The sequence below is a fragment of the Lonchura striata genome, chromosome 2 (assembly GCF_046129695.1).
Source record: "Lonchura striata isolate bLonStr1 chromosome 2, bLonStr1.mat, whole genome shotgun sequence".
Lineage (NCBI taxonomy): Eukaryota > Metazoa > Chordata > Aves > Passeriformes > Estrildidae > Lonchura > Lonchura striata.
In genome coordinates, this window is record NC_134604.1 from 104,144,020 (window position 1) to 104,159,939 (window position 15,920).

At 37.6% G+C, this 15,920-nt stretch overlaps 1 protein-coding gene across 1 annotated transcript in view; it reads left to right on the forward strand.

Annotated features, from left to right (window-relative positions):
* Positions 1-15,920, forward strand: part of POLA1 (DNA polymerase alpha 1, catalytic subunit) — a 181,863-nt gene that overhangs the window by 64,907 nt on the left and 101,036 nt on the right. The window contains 6 exon segments of the mRNA XM_077781653.1: positions 155-187; positions 1,762-1,854; positions 5,279-5,484; positions 6,719-6,851; positions 8,392-8,523; positions 10,510-10,684. Coding sequence (XP_077637779.1) covers positions 155-187; positions 1,762-1,854; positions 5,279-5,484; positions 6,719-6,851; positions 8,392-8,523; positions 10,510-10,684 — 772 coding nt within the window.

Genomic DNA, 15,920 nt, shown 5'->3' on the forward strand with positions numbered 1-15,920 from the left:
GGAGTATTGAGGTGACTGTGTTGCCAGGAGAGAGGTAGTTTGCTTTGTTTTGAAAGGTGAGAGCATTTGGAGTTAGCAACCTAATGGATATGTTTGCCTGTGTTAGCCTGTAATTATATCATACGGTAATCTTTGATTATTTTTTTTATTTCAGATTTTGATGCATACCAAGGAGATGGTGCAGAAGGTAATGCTGAGCATTTTCATTAAACAACAACATTTAAAGAGCACACCTGGTGAAATTTTTTTATTCTAAGAGAGCTGTAACCCAAACAGACCTGAAATCACTTCTTAGGATGCCTAGTTTACAAATGTAATCCTTCCTGATGGATTATAGCTTTTTCCTTTTCCTACCACAGATATGATCTGGACCCTGCTTGAAGCCTATGTGGGACTGTTTCAAGCAAATTAGCAGCAGTGCTAATTAGAGTTTTCTCATAAACCTGTTACACCATGTGTTCTAGTGGTTTATTATGGTTTATTTTTTGGCATCCTTTAAACTCTGTCATGGGGTGGTTTTTCGACTCTGTGGATTTTAACATGGACATAAACCATGTTGCAGTTTTTACAGCTGCATTGATTTTCCACCACTGAAAACATCAGGTTTTCATTTTTTTTTCAAATTAATATGATGCAATTATATGCATCTGCCAATATTTTTTTGTTGTTGTTCTGACATTTACTGGTGTTGGCAATTTTTATTTTTGCTTTTATTCTTGCTATACCTTTCATATGCACCTCAGGCTTTGTGGTCCTCAGTTTGTCTAGAAATTGCTCCATTATCCAGAGTATTATGGAAGTATGGTTGGTGTTTGAATACAATCTTCTCCAAGCAGGGCATTTAAATTGTTAAAAGAATCAGAATCAGAAGTGATGTGAGGGGCAGAGTGTCAGTCAAAGAGAAGGGGTTCAGTAAATGTTTGTGTCCATCTCTGGGTGTAATTGTTCAGTAGTTCAACCTGCAAAGAGAAAACTTGTGGGTCATAGTAACTAGATCATTCTCCAAAAGGAGCATTCTCTGAAAGATCTGCCCAGGGGAGGACAATCACAGGTGGTTGGATTAGCAGAAGTTAAAAGATGAGAGAGGGAAGATGGAAATATGAAGCCATCTTCATAATCTGGAAGAGTGAAGAAGAGCAGCCTAATCTGGACAGTGCTGTGGTATTCTCAGTTGCTGTCATCCACTAGCCAATGCTTTCACAGATGTGTTTGAAATAAAGAATCTAAGTTGGTGTTTTTTTGTTTTTTGTTTTTTGTTTTTTTTTTTTTTGTAGTTTTTGGTAGTATTGTGATGGCTGCAAATGGGGTGGGATACCTGACTGTGATATTACCTTTCAAACACTTTGACTGCCTTGTCTGAATTTGCCCAGCAGTCTTGTGGAAGTGATTTTCTTGTGTCTTAGCAGTCCAAAGCTATTTCTGATCCAAGTTCCTGCTGTTTCTCAAGATCAGATTTGTTCACTGACTCATTTTTCTAGTATTCATTTTGTAAAATGTTACCTATTTATATTATGTACACAACTGGACAGTGGTCTTTTTAACAAATCAGTGGCTGAAGTTTATTTATTCTCTTTAAATTCAAATAGATTTTAATAAAATGTACAGACCTATCAGTAAAAATTTGTTTAACTTGCTAGTATACTTTCTGTGTTTAAGGGGTAGTATGTAGATAATGATATTTTTGAACCTTGAAAGTTACGTAGGACTTGTAGAAGATGGAGTGGTTCTTTTTTGTTTTTCAAAGCAATTTTTTTTGTTTAGATGAACCTTGAAGTGATTTATGGAGATACAGATTCCATTATGATAAACACTAATAGCACCAGTTTGGATGAGGTCTTCAAGCTGGGGAATAAGGTAAGGAACTTTATTTTTGAAGGTTTCCTACATAGGTCTGTGTTGTTACTCTGAGTGGAGCAGATGGTATTAAGAGAGGATTCTGTGGCACAAGCAGACAATATGCCATAAAAAAGAACTTCACAATGTGTGGAACCTATGAAGTAGTAAAAACTCAGAGCGCTCTTTTTCAGGTGTAGCTATTCTGTGCATTTTTTAAAGTGATTAAGTGAACCATTTCATTGCATAACAAGCTTTTTTTACTAATCCTAAGGTAGCAGGAGATTATCTCAATATTTGGTGAACCGAAGCATAAGGCATAATTTCTCCTCCAAGTTAATTTCAATTACAACATGAACAGTTCTGATTTTTTTTTCACCAGGGATATCTCTCAGTTTAGTTGTGTAATTTGTATGACACTCAATATGTTATCAGATTTCCAGTGGTAAGTTCAAATATGAATTTTCATGGTATACCAGATACAGAAGAGATCTGATTGATTAGGAGCTGGCAATTGATGATGTGGAAGTTTTGTGACCTTCTGAAATTGTGGAGGAAAAGTGAGAAATACTTTAGAACTTTCTAAAGAAAAGATGGAAGAGAAGCTGTTTTTGAAAGATGGAAGAAACTGATGAAAATGAGAGCTATGGAAACTCTAAGAAAAAAAAACCTAAAGAAAGCATAGATGTATTCAGTATAGTATTAAACAGAAGTAATTTAATTTTAAGACAGAGAGTGAATCCAGGGTTTTTTAGAATACTTCTACCTTCATGCTAGTGGTGGGTACCTTTAGAAGTAGATGCAGGAGGAGAAAATGGGATAATAACTTGCTATCCTAACTGAGCAGTAGGAGGGCTGCTGGCATGGTAGACAGCAGTCTTTCTTTTTTGTTTGCCACATGCAAGATTATATATAATTTCTAGTGTATATACAGTAGTGTATAAGAAAGTTTAATCTTACTCCAGTGTAAGATTATGCGTGTGTGGTTTCAATCTGGTTTATTTTTTGTCCCTGTGCTCCCATTTGATGGCTAAACATTACAGAGGATAGTTAAATAATAATAACTTTTATGAAATCTGACAAGATAAGCATAATAGGTTAAATACTTCTGAATTAGAGTCAGATTTTCAGAGAGAATAGGTATGTGTTTGAACTTGTCAGCTGCTTAATGAGAGTAAAAGCTTAAGCTTTTTTAATCCATTGTACTTCTGTATTATGTATCAGTTGAGGTTGTTTTTTTTAATTGAACAAAAAAGGACAGAAAGATATGTTTTGATTAAAATAATGTACAAAATATAAAAAGTGAATAACCTTATCTCTGTAAACCAGCACAATCAAACCTAGCATCAAAATTGCAGATGTTGTGGCTTTCAATATTCTTTCTGTGGCAGAAAAAAGTGATTAATATCTGTCTCATTTCACGTTTCTTGTTTGTTTGTTTATTCCTCAAGAAAGTGACAGGGGTTTTTTTTTGCAAACACTTTGATCATTTACATTTTCATTTTTTTACATAATTCCTATTTAAAAAAATCAGTATAAAGAATTGTCTGTTTTGATGAGGAACACTCTGAAGAAGTGTCTCTGCTTCACTGCATAATAATTTCTTTCCCAAAGTTTTGTGTTCAGAGGTGATGAATAATATTTACATTGCTTTCACTGTACTTTTGCTTTAATGTAGACTGTATGGAAGGCATAGAGGTTTAATGCAAACAATTACAGTGAGAGCAGTTAGTGAGTGTACCCCTGTTCTGATGTAAAGTGTGAATTTATGAATTGTCTTCAGCAATGAAGCATTCCTCCAAGAGATTAATTTTGGTTTTTTATTAGAGAAAATTCTCTTATGTGCCTTCTGAATTCCCTCATTTAATGTGTGTGTTCTCTCCCACCCTCAACCCTCCAGTATTTACATTGATGCCCTTTTGAGTCATTACTTAGTAAAGTTTTTTCTCATTTTCTGTGTTCTTATGAATCAGATTTGTTACTGGGTTTTGAGCACTTGGTTAGTATGCTGTAAGAAAGAAAAATTGAAAATTAAAATTGCAGAAAAATGTTCAGAGGAATTGTTTGACTGTTTTAAGACAGAAAATATGAACCTTGTAGCGAAATAGTTTTTGCCTCAAGATGTCCTTTAAAACTTAGAAATATACAGGGGTATATTCAAAGTAATGGTAATTCCTGCAATAAGAAGAACAGAGATCTATGTGAGAAAAACCAGGTACACACAAATATGTATACACATAAATGGAAAGTTTGTAAGGAAGGTTTTGTTTAAAATAGTAATCTGAGTTCAAAGCTAGATAGAGAACCAGTGAGGTCCTGTTCTTCGCGAGAAGTGTCTAGATACCCTGTATGTGATACATCTGTATCTAGATGGCAAAAGAACCCAAATGCATATCCAACTTCAGTGAGACATGAGAAGAGGCTAGTTCACAGTTGGTGGTAAAAGTGTAAGCAAGAGTGAATATGAATACTGAAAATCAGCAGGGAAAGTTAAGTTGTAGAGGAAAGAAAGTAAAGAGTAGAATATGAAGACAGAACAAGACACCTGGCATATGGAGGTACTCTGTTGAAGAACATAAAGTAAAAACATATGAGGGAAGAAAAAAGCATGTGGGAAACTTTCAGCCAAGCCAGTAGGTGGATAGATGTGTACTGGAACCAAAGTTTGTTGTTGAAGGTTCACGCTGTTTGGAGCTGTTGCATTATGTTCCCTTAGAATAGAGGTAAGAAATACTTGGTATTATATTAAGACAACATATCAGTGCCATTTGAAACTTTTGTATATGCATAAAACATAGCCTGTGTGTAGAAAAACTTCATCTTTTCCTCTCAGGGAAATCAGAAAAGGTAGGTATATTGTGGGGAAAGGTAAAAGAAACTTGCCTGTTTTTCCTCAACATGCACACACTAAGCTCTGATCTGCAGTCATAATTTTCCTCCCCTCCCTGGTTTAGGATGAGAGTGGGAAGAAAGAAAGGTGCCTTTGCAAGATAGCTTTTCTGTCAGGCTATTTGCCTTTTCTGTCTAAGTGACCATCTCTTGTCTTTGCCTAGTAAGTAGATCCCTGCTGTGAAATCCCTTGTTTGCTTAATTTATGTAAGAGGTTAGATGGAGTAGCTGTTCTAGTAAAATGAGCTGGAGTCAGTTATCTCCAAGATAATTTCAATCTCATGTTTATCTGCCTTGCTTAATTTTATTAAGGAGTTAGATGTACCATGCTGTAGATACTGAAACAGTCAATGCATGAACCTTAATTTTAGTAGTAGCTCGTAATTACTAGTGTGTAATGAATTAATTGTATCTGACCAGTCTTTAAAATGTGTATGCAAATACACAGTGTGTAATGTAGCTTGTTTTAAAACTTAAGAACAATGCATTCAGATATGGAAGTTGAATTTGTCTTGTTAAATTGCTGCATTTGTTGTTAATGTTGGTACATTTGCAGATCAAAAGTGAAGTGAACAAGCTGTACAAATTGTTGGAAATCGATATTGATGGAATTTTTAAGTCCTTACTATTGTTAAAGAAGAAGAAATACGCTGCTCTGAGTGTGGAACCAACAGGAGATGGGAAATACATAACTAAACAAGAGCTAAAAGGGCTGGACATAGTCCGGAGAGATTGGTGTGATCTTGCTAAACAGACTGGAAAGTAAGTTGCTTTGTGGCATTGTCTTCTTTGCTGTGTTTGAAACAGTAAACATTTGTACTTACTTTCCTAAACATTTGATACTGTGTTTCCTGAAAATCACAGTTGATAACTAACATCAGTGTTAGGACTTAGCTGATTTTTGGAGGAGATGTAAACTTTACCTTCTGCCATTGGTAACAGGTTAGACCTGTGCAAGTCCAAATGTCTCTGAATTTCACTCTCTGGTTTTGTGTCTCCTGTGGAAGCTGTGCTTTTGAGTTGTCAGTGTTGTAAATGTCATTTAATAAACCAGAGCTGAAATCTTCTGAAGATGATAGATGCTGTCAGCATTTGGAGTTGTAAGTTCTAGGTCAGATGTTTTATTTCCTAAAGAAGCTGGTGCTCAGCACTTTCAACACCCTCTAAAAAAATTGGAAGTGCACTGGGTGCAGCCTGAGGAGGTGGTCCCTTTTCCCAAGACTTCTTCTCTTTCCTTTGCCATGAGACTTCATTATGATGGATACTTGATTGATGGTTTATTAATTGTTGTTACATAGGGCATTTTAATGCTTTAATTCAGTAGAAGTAATACATTTAGCCCCATAGAAAGAAAATTAGAGAGAATGGAGAGGTGGTCATCTGGGTGCTGACTCATTGTATAATGCCTCTTGAAAACCTAAACAGCTCATGGTCCAAATGTATCCAAAAATGAATACTTTTCACATCTGTAAAAATACACCACACACTTGCTTACTGTTCTTAAGACTTGCATTTTCTAAGAAAAGATGCATCATAATAGAAGCAAATTTTTCCAAGTTAGGAATGTATTAGTAATTAAAGCTATACAAATGTTGGAGAGTGTTCTTTAGTGACTAACTCTTCTGCAGCTGGCAGATCTTCCAACCACATTTTGCAGCAATAGGCAAGACTTTGCTTACTTGGTATGTTCTCGTCTCCCCCATCTTAAGATACCTGCTATGGAATAATAAATGGATAAATGATATGGCAGAAGAAAATACCCATTCCAAATCATTATTTAGCATTAGAACTATTGGCAATAATTTGCTTTTAGTTAAATAAGTAAATAAATAAAACGCAACATAAAATATACCAGTAAATTTCTGTAAATTTTTCTTCAGACTTCATCCTTGGGCTCTTTAACATCTAGAGAAAATCTAAGAGAAGAGAAGATTGTGTCTGTTGTAATGGTTTTACACATGCCAAGCTTTTCTTAATTATTGTACTATTTTTGCAGCTATGTAATTGGTCAGATTCTTTCTGATCAGCCCCGAGACATAATTGTGGAAAATATTCAAAGGCGACTTATAGAAATTGGAGAAAATGTGGTCAGTGGTCAGATCCCAGCAAATCAGTTTGAAATAAACAGGGTAAGTGATCTTGCAGCTCTTTCCTGTCTCAGAAAAACTTTACTGTTCCTGAATATATTGACTGCTGACAAAAATATTTTTAATCTTTACAATGCTGTGAAATAGCAGGAGTTTTATTAGGTACTGAATAGTTCAGGACATGCTGTGAAGATCCTACAATTAGAGGGGAAAAAAGCCCTACTGGTGCTAGAGGCTTCAGAGTAACACCTTTGTGTCTTGTCCCATCCTGCTGTTTACCAGGCTCATTCTGCACTTTGAGAATGATATGATGTTTTCAGAAGTTCTTTCCTAAGCTATTACTTTATATTTCAGGCTTGAAATGTATAAACTGAAGAATGCAATGGAAAGTAATCAAATACTCTGTTTTTTAGAAAACCCTAATAATATTTCCTTAGAAAGCTCTGTATAAAAAAGCTAATAGTCGTTTTGAGACCTGATTCAAGAGTTTCTTGCAACAAGAAGTAAAATACTCTGCTTTGTCTACAGCAGTTTTAGCAGCAGCATTGCAGGGGTTTTTTTGTTTGGTTGTTTTTTTTTGGTTTTTTTTTGTGAATCTTCAATGATAAAAACTGTATTTTTAGCTTCAGAGACTCCCCTTTCCTGTTGGGGGAGGTGTTTCATCGATGAATTGGGTATTACATGCCCCTCTTATGCTTCTAATAGAAGACATCTATCAACTGTCTATCCAAAGTCTGTTTCTTTTGCCAGCTGGACATCTGACTGCTCTGTAAGACTGTGTCAATCAGTTAAGAAATGTACTCAGGTTGTCATATGAGTGTGGAGAAATCACTGAATTTTATGGTTGGCTTAAAAAAATGATGTTCTGATGCAAATCTTCTAAGAGCACTTAGTGTCCCTGTAAGAGATACATATAGCAAAATGTTCACTTTAAATTCCTAAAGTTCTTCTGTTTTACTACCTCAGGAAAAAACATATTTAACTATTAAGTCAAATGTAGAAGTTGTTTCTAAGAATTGTGATGACAGTAAATATTCAAATATAGCATTTTATTTTGTTTAAAGTAAAAAGTCACTGTGGAATTTCAGTAGTATGAGATACACAGAAATATTTAAATTCAGTTATACCTCTTGCTGCAGAACTTGTTAGATAGTCAGCTACACAATATTATTCAGATTTACTCTATGACCTTAATGGAACAGGAGTAAGAGGGTAATCTCTGGCTCTGTTTTTGTATTTTGCATGATATTATAATCTTCACTTTAGTTTAATTTTAAAACAATTGCATTATGATCATAATGCTAATGCATTTTTGAAATAGTAATTGTAAAAACATCCTTTTGTTTTATTAATAATAACATTCATAAAATTTGAAGGACTACTACCTAGAGCTTAATAATAATGGTAAATATGTTTGTTACAGTTTTTTTATCTTGCTTTGTGTTCGAGATGAACTTGTGAATAGTAGAAGGATGAAGATAGTTGCTATGTAATCTTGTCTTTTAAAGTTCTGAGCTGTCCATCACTGAAGTAATAGATTTTTCTCATAGTTATGTTTCTGTTTTCCCCTCTGATATTTTAGGCATTGACAAAAGATCCCCAGGATTATCCTGACAAAAAAGCCTTGCCACATGTGCATGTTGCAATGTGGATAAACTCTCATGGAGGCCGAAAGGTGAAGGCAGGAGACACAGTGTCATATATCATTTGTCAGGTAAAAATGTCTTTTTTTATAGCTAAATAATAGGTATTGTTTTGAGATACAGCAAAAAAAACCCATCTCAGCTCCTGGGAAAATGTGTTTTGGCATTTCTTTTTGGTGAGGTAATCTTATATTTTAAACCAGTCAGTTTTTTATACTAAATTTAGTTTTATAGAGCATTGATTAGCTCAGCAACTATTTCCAAATAGTGACTGGTAAAATCTCCCTGAATTAATTAATTTTTTGAAATAGGCATTTAAAGAAAATGCCTAGTCTTCATTTTAAGCAGAAGAAAATTCTGGTGGTGGAGAACCTTTCGTTCGTGGGAAGATAATTGTTGTTGGTTAAATAGTGTCATTGTTTTTTCCAGTCTCAACCTGTGTCTGTTCAGTTCATACTTATTGGATCTGGTGGTACCTCTGATGTATAGACTGGGAAATTTGAGCCACTTTCTGGTTTCAGGTGTTTATCCTATAAATGCTTATCACTATTTTACAAATACATACTCCACTTCGGTTCTGTAAATTAAAAAAAAAAAAGTGTAGGCTGAGTTAGATGGACCAAGGGGTCTTTTAGGCCAAGCTGATGAACTTGACAATGTGACTATTTCAGCTCCTTCATTATTTTCAAACCAAAATTTGTATTTGACCTAATTGAGAGTTCTTAGCCTGGCACCCCAAAGCTGCCAAGACTTTTGAGAGCTGGGCCACGGGTGCGGCTGAGCAGTGGCACAATACAAGAGAAGAATATACTTGTTGAAAGAAGGGAGCTGAAGGAGTTGCATTGTAATTATTTTTGCAAAGCAGCTGGATGAGCTGAATAGTCCTAAATTAATTTTGTTCTGAATACTAAGTTGTCTGAAAGGAGTAGGAGGAACCAATGGCTTGCAGTCTGTCTTTATTAGTGATGGGTTTTCAGTCCATGGCTGCTGACCCTGTTGAAACCAGTAGCTCATCTTAAATGAAAAAATGAAGGTGTCATGTATTAATGCATTTGTTCTATTTTGCTGAAAAAAATCAAAAACGAGATTGTACTTAGCAAAAAAAAAAAGCTCCCAAAACAGTTGTGGTACTTGGCCCCACCCTGCCGCATTCCTAAAAAAAGTTTATGTCTGTTAAGGAATCTTGCAAAAATACAGCTTTATGTTTTGCTCTAAGATTTTTGACATATATTAAGAATTATATTTCCTTGGGCAGTTGAGGAGTGGTGTTACGATTTAAATGAGTTACATTTTCCAAGAGTACTGTCATCTTAGATCTGATACTTAATTCCTTCATGTATATTGTTTTCAATTTAGTTATTACCTTCCCAAATTGAATTATTTTCTCCTTATCTTCCTCTTTCAAGTTGGAGAAGGATATAATGTATATTTTAACCTCTAAGTGGTGTTTCTCTCTTAGCTTGAAATGTCACCATACATTTCTTTCAGTATTTCTGAATATTTTAGAATTTCCTCTTTCTAATCAATGCTGTTGCCTCTGTTATTTATTCATATGCCAATGAGTGCTGGTCCATTCTCTGACCATTCATTCTATTAATTTCTTTATAGAATTAAAGAATATAAATTTTCTAGCAAAACAGATATAGTTTTGATATCCACGACTTAGAATTGCTTGTTGTGCAAAATGATAATGCTGGTTTAGTACAAAGTGAATCCAAAATGCATGCCCTCTGTGTATTTTTAACTGGGCTGATGGTTACAATGTGTTTTCATTGTGCATTTCAGAATTGACAGATGGGACTGTTTACTCTGTCTACTCGTACTGATTTGCACGTGTAGGCTACAATAATACAAGCTGGTTTTGCATTCTTGAACTTGCTAGTTGATGCCAGCATCAGCAATGCAGTTTTTTTACTACTGCTGGATTTGTATTGGATGCATAATAAATCAACCAAAAGAGTGTGTAACGATTTTGCATTAAAATAATGCATAATATTTGAAGCATAATCCTTTTGTATAGACTTTTTTCATACTTTTTTTTGTATGTGTCTCCTTAGGATGGATCAGATCTCAGTGCCAGCCAGCGAGCATATGCTCCAGAACAGTTAAAAAAGCAAGAAAATCTTAAAATTGATAACCAGTACTACCTGTCACAGCAAATACATCCAGTAGTTGCTAGAATATGTGTGCCCATAGAGGGAATTGATTCTGTTCTTATTGCAACATGGTTAGGTAAGTATTCTAAATTCAGTTTATTTGAAGAATTTCAAAATCCAAAGTGAGAGGTTTTAATGTACGTTTCTCAACAGAAATGCTTCAACAGAAACATTGAACAATTTGAACAATAGCTTGTGTTATAGAAAGCAGTGTGGGCTCTAAGTGTATTTATGACTTCTGCAGAATAGTATTTTTTCAGAAGGTGATCACTAACATGAATTTAATCTTACAGTCCCTGTACAGAATTGCAAAATCTGCTTTTCAGAAATGATAGTGCTATTGCATGTCTCTGAGATTTTCTTAAGTTACTAAAGGAGTTCTGGAGTGTGCATCTGAACTAATATTTTTCCAGAGAGAAATGCTGGGATCTCTGGCATCTTCCCAGGAGGAAAAGCGTCATAATTACAATGAAAGAATACAAATTTTTAATAGGATGTAAGTGAAGACTTGATTGCTAGAACTGACTTAGTGGATAACAGAAACATAAAATCTTAGCAGTTTCAACTGCTTCATATGGAGGAATTAAGTGGTCCCAAAACTAAGAAGTGCTGTCAAAAAAAAAAAACAAAACAACTAATGTTAGCGATCCATGAAATCAACAGTTTTAATTCAAATGAGCAACAGGGAATTGCTGTTGTTAGAGTTGTCTAACAATTCTTGTTAGAGTTGTTTTTCCTTTTAAAAATATGTCTAATAATTAGAATTAGAGATTTTTCTGCCCAACTGTGATTGCCTCTTTCTTCTCTATTCCCTGGGCTTCTTACCTAGAAAAAATGAAAGGTTGAAAATGTGTTTACAGTTCTATTGGGTCTCTGTTCTTGAAAATGCTATGCTCTGTGTGTGTATTCCTTTTAGTGTTGTTTCCTCCCCAGAAGTGATTAACCAACAGACTTGCCTGATCTACTTGATAAACAGTGATTTGTAACTCACACATACTTCATTATTTTTAAAACTATTGCTGAAGGGCATGAAAAAGTTGTTAATCTTGCTGGCTATGAAATTTTTGACAAGGCTGCCTTTTCTCTAGGAGAACTTCTTGGAGAGTTGCACTGTGTCAGTTTAATAGTTTGTGCTATGCCCGTGTCTACAGAAGTTCAGACCTGCAGATTTTACTTAGTTCAGAATATTTCAATGCTCAGAGGAAGCGTTAGTTGTCAGCATTTTGTGTTTAGGTAAAGGAGGCCAAAATCCAGGATTTGGCCAGTTAAAAATCACCTGGTAGCCTCAGGACCTTTCCTCTGTGTAACTGCATCTCTGTAGTTCCCTCAGTAACAGCTGATTAGGAGACTGTACTTAGAATGTGTGCGAGAAAGATGCCTTGCTGCTTCTCAGGAAGGAGGATGATAATCTTGAAGGATCTTAATCTCCCAAGACAATCCTTGTAACATGCAGCTTTTTCCATCTCCATTTCTGAGTTGTTGAAAAGAGGTTGAAGACACAAATTCTGCTTTTTCTGAGCAGCAAAGGTGTCTCTTGGAGGCATTTGATGTTCCACATGTCCTCAACAGCTCTCATGCTTTGAGAGCTCCACACATGCAGGCTGACCACACAAATCATCCTGTTTATTATGTGGCAAGGCCTTGGTATCCAACTTTCCCTTGATGTCAGAGCCGACTGTGTGGTATGCCTGACTGAAAAGGTCAAGCACTCTTGGTTAGGTTGAAGTGGTTTAAAATAGGCAGCAAACTTGTACTTCATTTGGGTAAAAGACAGGAATGATTTCTGAAGCTAGTTTATTTTTATTGGCAAAGATTGTCAGTCTTGTAGAGTTAAGCTCAAATTCAGAGCTCTTTATCCGCAGCAGGTTAGATTTTCAAAAAAGTCTGGCTTCCTTCAGACACCTAAATTAACTACCAGATCTTAAGAACTCCGTGCCACTTGATAGCACCTACTGTTTGCAAGTGCCTGTGCTGCTTTTTGCACTGTAGTACGTTCCAGATGAAGATTTCTTTTATGGTCTGTAATAGCATCATGCAGCTGAGAGTTTATTAATAGTCCACAATTGTCAGTCTGAAAACCTGTATGTATCTATTACAGTCTTAGATCTGAAGTGTGTTCAGTTTGACCTTGCTGTACAGTCAAAATTTCATCACCCTCTCTAGCGTTGTTTTCTTGGGAAAGCTTAAATTGTGCTTGAGGGTAGAGTCATTCAAGACTTCTGATCTGCTTAGGTTTTCATATACACCAATTGATCAGAGCTGTACATTAGTCATTGTAAGCTGGAGTTATCTAACAGGGTTTTTTAAATGGTACTGGAGGTGCAGTCAAGTGGTTTTCTTTCATAAAAATCAAAAATCATTTGTAAGATAAAGAGTACAAGATACTTGAGTCCAGCTTAGTAAAACAAGCAAATATGGAAACTGTTTACTGATCTGTGGTGCTAAGTTGGGCTCTTTTACTTAGTATTTTCATCATTAGATACATCCAAATTCCATTATTTTTTCCATCTTGTTGCAAAAAGGGACATTTTCCTGTTCTGAAGGATACGTAAGCATCATATACATGGACCAAAACCCTGTTGCATTCTCACTATGCTTATCTTCTTCCACTGATCAGATTTATTGTATTATGTAGAATATGTGCCTGTATAGGGAGAATGTTTGTAGAAAAAAGATCTTGGCTGCATGTTTAACAGAATCTATAATAATGCGTGTTTATGAGGTGAATGTTTCCTGTCACCCTGCTAGTCTGAGAAGATAAAATTGAACTCTGCTAGGGAAGCTTGGCTCACATCAAAGTGCTGAAAAGTTCTTTGTACTGTCTGTGCTCAAAGCAAGTAATTTTAAATTATATTAGACACTGAAGAAGCAAATAAGGCAACTTAAACATTGCAGAGAACCCATTTAATGTCATATTTATTCGCTATGGAATCAAGTTGGAACCCACCTTTTGTTTTGGGGCATTGTAGGAGGTCTGCTGAGTGTTTGAGAGATGGAAGTTCATTGTTCCTAAAAGAGAGTCTCCTGGGCATACTCCTGTATTCACTCTCTTTGTCTTCAAGTTTCTGAGGAAACGCAGTGACAAGATGAGGATTGTCTCAGTTTGTAAAACTACATAAAGTCTACAATCTAATCAGCTATATCACTGAATAAATCTGGTCTTCCTAAATCTTGGAGACCTTACTTCATCCTTAAGATATCTGGCTTTTAAACTGGAAGAGCTGTATGTCACAGCAATTCTCTCACTGTATTTCAAATAAGGTTTTTTTGTTAATACCTAAGTACTGCTCCTTGTCTCAAAGAAAAGTTACATCTTATTTGTGTGTTGTCAGAAATAAGCAGACTTGGAAGCAGAGTTCTTTAACCATGGGACTTCTGTAGCTGTTAATACAGAATATTACTTTCTTCAAATGATGGAAGTTGATGACTACTGTCCAAGACAGTGTCATGATGTTCTAAATGAGACAGTATCATGATGTTCTGCTGCCTTACAGAGGGATGTGCACATTGGTGCTCTGCAGATTGCTTGGCATTGGGCATTTCTTAGAAAGTCTGTCTGCTTTTAGGGAGTCATTACTGGGTCCTGATGAGGCTTGTCATTAGGAGTACTTCCCAGTTCTGTTCCCTGCTTTCAGGTGGTGTCTATGTATTAGCTGCTTCTTGTAAGGAAACACACCAACACCAAATATATTGGCTTTTTCATTTTATTTTTTTAAAATTATTTTTAGAGAATCGTTTAGGTGTCTTTAAAACAGTATGTAGGAGCTGCACAGACAGACTCTCCAGACAGAAATCAGGATGGATGCACTCCTTGTGGCACAAAGAATTTAGCTCAGGTTTTGACTTTTTTGTTGTTTTGTTTACATTAGGGAGTGAAGTGAAAGGAGAATAATGAAAATTAAAATTAAAGTCGTGACAAAAGTTCATGACAATACAGTAACTAGCCCTACAGCGTGTGAACTTTGCGGCCTAGCTGGGTGTTCTGAGATGCTCCAGACCCGAGACGCGTTAAAGCGCGTTGAAATGAGTAAAAGAAAGTGCAAACGTGAACGAATAAAAGAGACGACGCTAAGATGAAGGAGTAAAAGAAGCGGTTCCGATGTGAGCGGGCAACCGAGCGGCCCCGCGCGCCCCGCTGCAGTGCGCGGCGCCGGCCGCGGGGTGGCAGCACCGGCTGCCGATTGCCCGGGTCCCCGGGAAAGGCGCCGGGAACTGCCGCGGCCCCGGGCACCTGCGGCTGGAATGGAACGGCCCCGGGAATGGCCCCGGGGACAGACCCCGGGAATGGCCCCGGGAATGGCCCCGGGGACAGACCCCGGGAATGGCCCCGGGAATGGCCCCGGGAACTGCCGCGGCCCCGGGCACCTGCGGCTGGAATGGAGCGGCCCCGGGAACGGCCCCGGGGACAGACCCCGGGAACGGCCCCGGGAACGGCCCCGGGGACAGACCCCGGGAATGGCCCCGGGAATGGCCCCGGGGACAGACCCCGGGAATGGCCCCGGGAATGGCCCCGGGAACTGCCGCGGCCCCGGGCACCTGCGGCTGGAATGGAGCGGCCCCGGGAACGGCCCCGGGGACAGACCCCGGGAACGGCCCCGGGGACAGACCCCGGGAACGGCCCCGGGAACGGCCCCGGGGACAGACCCCGGGAATGGCCCCGGGAATGGCCCCGGGAACGGCCCCAGAGACAGACCCCGGGAATGGCCCCAGGGACAGACCCCGGGAACGGCCCCGGGAACGGCCCCGGGAACCCCTGTGCCCGCGGGGCAAGGAAGGGCACAAGCGACCCGCAGAAATGTTGCTGTTAAAATACTGCGCTTGGTAAAAATCTCTGAGCGTTTTTTCAGGTTCTTGAGTGATCTGCTTTGCTTGCCATTTGGTAATGGTTTTAATAATTCTTTTAAATAATTCAGGAACAAGTCCCTGAACTTAGTTGTATTTGTTAGGTTGGTCACTCTGCGCGTTTGTATTGATGCAGTGCTTTGTCCTGCATCCAGCCTTGTCTTTTTGGTGAGGTGATGAAGCTTTAAAGCTTACATGCAGTGCAGGTAATTTAATGGTAACCCTGAAGACTTCTCCCTGTCAGACTAAGTCAAAGTTGCTTTGATTTTTATTTTTTCTTGATGCCATCAGTGTTAAAAAAAGAGTTCAAAGTTCACTGATTAGTCTCATCCTATTCATTTAAGAATTACCAAAACCAGATATTATTTTTTTTTCACCACGCAATTAGGTAGCCCCTGTTTTGTGTACCGAGTAAAATAACGTGACCAGTGTGACCTGGTCCGAGAGGATATGAGGTAGGTGCTGAAATG